The 6,660-nt window shown below is 42.1% G+C and overlaps 1 protein-coding gene across 1 annotated transcript; it reads left to right on the plus strand.

Annotated features, from left to right (window-relative positions):
- The first annotated feature begins 3,711 nt into the window (after positions 1-3,711).
- Positions 3,712-4,205, plus strand: LOC118802910 (probable acetyl-coenzyme A synthetase). Its single transcript, XM_036563338.1, has one exon. The coding sequence runs from the start codon at positions 3,795-3,797 to the stop codon at positions 4,188-4,190; it is 396 nt and encodes a 131-aa protein (XP_036419231.1). The 5' UTR covers positions 3,712-3,794; the 3' UTR covers positions 4,191-4,205.
- The last annotated feature ends 2,455 nt before the right edge of the window (positions 4,206-6,660 follow it).

A 6,660-nucleotide genomic window follows, 5' to 3' on the forward strand; every position in this document is an offset into this window, starting at 1 on the left:
GTCCAGCTTGTAACAATAGAAGAACCATTTTTGGCACTAGAACCATTTTCAAAAAGGTTCTATATAGAACCATAAACAACATATTCTCTGTAGAATCTGAAGAACGGTTCTTCTGTTGTTACAAGCTTAACATCTTTGCATCAATAAATGGTTCTTCTTCAAATTGAATGTGCTGTAGATGGTTCTATCTAGAGCCTTTTTGGGGTTCTGTATAGCACTAAACATTGTTCTTCTATTGTTACAATGTCAAGCTTATAACAACAGAAGAACCCTTTTAGGTGCTGTATCAAACCCTTTCCAACAGGGTTCTATATAGAACCATCTACAGCACATTCTCCATCAATGTGAAGAACCTTTCATGATGCAAGGAGCCCTCAAATCATGCAAAGGGTTCTTCAAGTGTTCATGGTTCTATATAGAACCATTTTCTTTGCCAAAGAACCCTTGAAGAACCATCTCTTCTAAATGTGTACTCATTTGCACCTTACACTTGTGTGCGTGCAAAAGTTTGTGCACCCCGTCCAAATGTCTGTTGCTGTGAATAGTTAAGTGATTAGACGATGAACTGAATCTCTGAAAGGCATAAAGCTAAAGAAGAAACATTCTTTTCGACATTTTAAGCGAGTTTTGTTTTTTATTTTTGTTTAGAACAATTTTAGAGTGGAAAAAAGGAAAAGAGCACCGTGCAAAAGTTTTGGCACCCCAAGTGATTTGAGCTCTCAGATAACTTCTACCAAAGTCTCCAGTCATCGTTAGGAAAGACTGGGTGATGTAAATTTCAAAGCTTTATAAATACTCTGACTCTACGAACTTCATCCCAACAATCAGCAAACATGGGCACCTCTAAGCAGCTATCTAGCACTCGTAAAATGAAAATAACTGATGCCCACAAAGCAGGAGAAGGCCGAAAGAAGATAGCAAAGTGCTTTCAGGTAGTCGTTATCTCAGCTCGTAAAGTAATTAAGAAATGGAGGTTAACAGGAACGGTGGAGGTCAAGTCGAGGTCTGGAAGACCAGGAAAACTGCTTGTAGGGTTGCTAGAGAGGCAAATCGTACCACATGTAACTAAAGTGCAATAGATGAATGGAACTCTATTGATACATTGGTTTAATTTAATTTGACTGCAAAAGACCTTCAGGAAGATTTATCTGACTCTGGATTGGTGGTGCACTGCTCTACTGTGCAGCGACACCTGCACAAATACGACCTTCATCATTAGAAAAAAACTTTCAGCATCAAACAAAATTCAGCATCAGAACTTTGCAAAGGAACATCTAAATAAGGCTGATGCATTATGGAAACAAATCCTCTGCACTGATAAAGTTAAAATAGGCCTTTTTGGCCGGAATGAGCAAAGGTTTGTTTGTTTGGTGAACTAAGGGTGCAGATTTTCATGAAAAGAACTCCGCTCCAACTGTTAAACACGGGGGCGGATTGATCATGCTTTGGGCTCATGTTGCTGCCAGTGGCACAGGGGACATTTCACTGGCAGAGGGAGGAATGGATTCGATTAAATACCAGAAAATTCTGAAAGCAAACATCACACTGTCTGTAAAAAAAGCTGAAGATGAAAAGAGGATGGCTTCTAGAATACGATAATGATCCTAAACACACCTTAAAATCCACAGTGGGCTACCTTAAGAGGTGCAAGCTGAAGGCTTTGCCATGGCCCAAACAAGCCCCTGACCTAAACATCACTGAAAATCTGTGGATCTGTGGACTTTAAAAGAGCAGTGCATGCAAGACAGCCTGAGAATCTCACAGAACTAGAAGGCTTTTGGAAGGAGGAATGGGCGAACATCCCCCAAACAAGAACTGAAAGACTCTAAGCTGGCTGCAGAAGTGTTTACAAGCTGCGATACCTGCCAAAGGGGGTGTAACTAAATACTGACCATGCAGGATGCACTAAACTGTTGCTTTAGGCCCTTTTTTTTGTTATGTTAAAACTGTAAAAGATGAGAAAATACTAAAGAAATGGTCACAAAGCCAGAATAATTGTGGCTTTAAGACACAAAAAGTACAGTTTGTATCAATAGACACCCTTAAATCTTGACACTAAAAAGGTTTTTTCCTGGTTAAATTTGTTGGATAAGCTTATAATAAACCTCTGTGATTTTATTTGTCATCAGATAATTATTGGAAAGCATTTAAACCTTCTTCCAATAGATGAAAACTTACCTTCCCTATTAGTGTGTTAACTGGGTCACTGAACATGGCAGATCAGCAGATCCCTTACATAACACACTCACCCCCAATTCTGCACTCTGTGGTGAACAAAAATGTCCCAAACTGTGTATGTTTTATCTTATGCCTTTTTTTTCCCTTGGAATATCTCTGGATCCTCTGCTTTATGAGGCCATTAAGGAGCCAGAATGCAACTTTTGATACATGAAACCTCTTAAGACTTAACCATGCAAAAAGTTCTTTGTGCTCATGGTTCTATACAGAACCATTTTCTTTGATAAAGAACTCTTAAAGAACCATCTTTTTTAAGTGTGTAGGAATCCTGTAGAAATTCCTGTAGTAATAGTACACGTTTGTCATATGATAATGCATTTAAATAGTATGAAGCAGTTAAATATACCAATCAGTGCAGATCAGAGAGTCGTACTCTAAGAAAAGATTCCCGTAGCACTGTTTAATAGTCATGCATAATATATATACTACACACTTAAAAAGATAGTTCTTTAGTAAAGGCAATGATTCTATTTAGAACCACAATTTCTATATTGAACCATATGCATGCTTTAATGGTTCTTTGCATGGTTCTTCAGATTGATGGAGAATATGTTGTAAATGGTTCTATACAGAACCCTTTTGAAAATGGCACTATGCAGCACCAAAAAAGGTTCTATAAAGGTTCTAGCACCGAAAAAGATTCTGCTATTGTTACACACTTGACATTGGTGCTATACTGTCTACAGCACATTCTCTATCAATCTGAAGAACAATTTCACCATAAGCTCTTAAAACAAAAGATGGTTCTTAAAGGGTTTTGAACCATGAACACTCAAAGAACCCTTTGCATGACTAAAGGGTTCTTTGCATCATGAAAGTTCTTCAGACTGATGGAGAATGTGCTGTAGATGGTTCTATATAGAACGTTTTTGAAAAGGGTTCTATATAGCACCCAAAAGGATTCCACTATTGTTACAAGCCAAAGGATTCTTTTTGGTACTATATAGAACCTTTTTTGCTAAGAGTGTACAAAGAACCATTTAAGCATACAAATGCTTCTGTATAGAACTCATGGCCCTAAATAGAACCATTGCCTTTACTAAAGAACCTTTGAAGGACCATCTTTTTTTAATTAGTACTTTGTATAGTATCCTGTAGTAAATGTCTGAATTGATTACAGATTTTTTAAATATAAATCCTGTAGAAATCCCTGTTTTAGGCTGTTACTGTACATGTTTGTGATAAGAGACAACATTCATGCCATAATTCATTAATAATTCATCAATAATCTATTTCTTTCTACAAAAATAACTAATAAACTGCCCAGGAGCTCAAACTGCATCACAGAAACGCAGCGCCCTTCATATCTCATCTTGCAGTGGGCGTGTCTACCTAGGCAGACTTGCACACGGTGGGCGTGTCCTTAGAGGGCTGTTTACTGCAGACGTGTCACATGTGGGCGTGACCTCGATTCGGGCGCCTTTTGCGGTGGGCGTGTCCTGTAGCGGGAGTTTCAATAGTAAAATAGTGGGCGTGGCCTGCGGTCGACAGCTTGTTGAGGAAAGTTGTGAAAGACTCAGACGCTGCTGCTTCTCGAGCAGATGGAGGCTTGAATCATGGCTGCACGGACGAGCTCGATCCTCCTGCCCTTCTTCCACAGAGTCGGCGTGCCTCTCAGGAGGAAATGGTGCCTCAGAAGGAGCCCGTGGTTCTCCTCTCAGTGCTGCGGTAGGAGCCTCTCCGGCGGCATCACTCCTCCCCTGAGCCCGCAGCTGGCTGGCAAGTCGTACGCAGAGCTGTACGAGCTGTCCGTGAAGGAGCCGGAGACTTTCTGGGGCTCCGTGGCCAAAGACAGGCTGACCTGGAGCAGAGCCTTCCAGCAGGTCAGCGACTGCGACCTGAGGGCGGGCAGAATCAGCTGGTTCGGGGGAGGACAGCTCAACGTCTCCGGTGAGGAAGCAGCTTTCTTATGTTTTGAAGAAGCGAGCAGCCACCTCCATTTTAGGACTTAAGTCACTTTCTTTACCGCCCGTCGCTTAACGTTATGTTCTCTGACAGTGTGGGGGGATTCTGGTTCTGCTGGGGTGTAAATATGATGAAAAAAACATTATTTTATTTAATTTCTCTTCTATAATTCGTGTTTTGTGAGCACCGAGCCGTCTTTACAGGACTTCCTTTCGCTGGTTTCGAAAGTTGGTTACACACTAGCGTGCAGCAGCTCGTAGCCCGCACACTTAAAGAACAACAGATGGTTCCTCAAGGGTTCCTTACGGAGCCCCGCTGGTGACATCCTGTAAAAACAAAAATAATGCGTGGCCACGACTTAGTAATGCGTGGGAATGAGATGATTAAGTCGTGGCCACGACTTAGTAAGGCATGGGAATGAGATGATTAAGTTGTGGCCACGACTTAGTAAAGCGTGGGAACGAGATCACGGCTTACTAAGTTGTGGCCACGCATTAGGATCTCGTTCCCACACTTTACTAAGTCATGGCCACAACTTAATCATCTCATTCCCAGGCCTAAACGCTTAAACAAAAATAATGCGTGGCCACGCCTTATTAATGCGTGGGAATGAGATGATTAAGTCGTGGCCACGACTTAGTAAGGCGTGGAAATGAGATGATTAAGTCGTGGCCACGACTTAGTAAGCTTTGATCTCGTTCCCACGCTTTACTAAGTTGTGGCCACGACTTAATCATCTCATTCCCATGCTTTACTAAGTCGTGGCCACGACTTAATCATCTCATTCCCACGCCTTACTAAGTCGTGGCCACGCATTATTTTTATTTATACAGGATGTCACCAGTGGGGCTCCGTACAAGGGTTCTGACATGCCATATAAATAAAAATAATGCGTGGCCACGCCTCATTAACGCGCTGGAACGAGATCCTAATGCATGGCCATGAATTAGTAAGGCGTGGGAATGAGATAATTAAGTAGTGGCCATGACTTAGTAAGGTGTGGGAATGTACGGAGCCCCGCTGGTGACATCCTGTATAAGTAAAAATAATGCGTGGCCACGACCTGGTAAGCCGTGATCTCGTTCCCACGCATTACTAAGTCATGGCCACGCATTAGGATCTCGTTCCCACACGTTAATAAGGCGTGGCCATGCATATATTTTTGTTTATATGGCATGTCATCATCAGGGCTCCGTAGGAATGAGATCTTGCCTTACAAAGTTCTGGCCATGCATTAGGATCTCGTTCCTGTGCTTTAGTAAGGCACAACTTACTTATCTTGTTCCCATGCCTTACTAAGTTGTGGCCACTCAATATTTTTATTTATACAGGATGTCACCAGCGGGGCTCCGTAGTATAGAACCTTCTGTGCTTGTCCTTACAGTGAAACTGTTCTTCAGATTCTTCAGAGAATGTGTAGTATGTGGTTCTATTTAGAACCTTTTTGAAAATGGTTCTAGTGCCAAAAAGGATTCTTCTGTTGTTACAAGCTTGACATTGTAACCATAGCAGAACACTTTTTGTGCCATATACACAGTTGTTCTTCAAGGGTTCTTTAGTAAAAAAAAATGCTTGAAGAACCCTTGGCATGATTAAAGGGTTCTTTTTGTACCATGAAAGAGTTCTTCAGATAGATGGGGAATGTGCTGTAGATGGTTCTATATAGAACCATTTTCTTACTAAAGAACCCTTGAAGAACAACGCTCATTGTCCATTTTATCAGTTCCACTTACTGTATAGGTGCACTTTGTAGTTCTACAGTTACAGACTGTAGTCCATCTGTTTCTCTGATACTTTGTTAGCCCCCTTTTACCCTGTTCTTCAGTGGTCAGGACCCCCATGGACCCTCACAGAGCAGGTACTATTTGGGTGATAGGTCATTCTCAGCACTGCAGTAACACTGACGTGGTGGTGGTGTGTTAGTGTGTGTTGTGCTGGTCTGAGTGGATCAGACACAGCAGTGCTGCTGGAGTTTTTAAACACTGTGTCCACTCACTGTCCACTCACCTTAGACTCACCTACCTTGTCAGTCCACCTTGTAGAAGTAAAGTCAGAGACGATAGCTCATCTGCTGCAGCACAGTTTGTGTTGGTCATCCTCTAGTCCTTCATCAGTGCCCACAGGACACTGTTGGCTGGACATTTTTAGTTGGTGGACTATTCTCAGTCCAGCAGTGACACTGAGGTGTTTAAAAACTCCAGCAGCACTGCTGTGTCTGATCCACTCAGACCAGCACAACACACACTAACACACCACCACCACGTCAGTGTTACTGCAGTGCTGAGAATGATCCACCACCCAGATAGTACCTGCTCTGTGAGGGTCCATGGGGGTCCTGACCACTGAAGAACAGGGTAAAAGGGGGCTAACAAAGTATGCAGAGAAACAAATGGACTACAGTCTGTAACTGTAGAACTACAAAGTGCACCTATATAGTAAGTGGAGCTGATAAAATGGACAATGAGTGTAGAAATAAGGAGGTGGTCATAATGTTATGCCTGATCGGTGTATAGCACC

This window comes from Colossoma macropomum, unplaced genomic scaffold, assembly GCF_904425465.1.
Source record: "Colossoma macropomum unplaced genomic scaffold, Colossoma_macropomum, whole genome shotgun sequence".
Classification (NCBI taxonomy): Eukaryota; Metazoa; Chordata; class Actinopteri; order Characiformes; family Serrasalmidae; genus Colossoma; species Colossoma macropomum.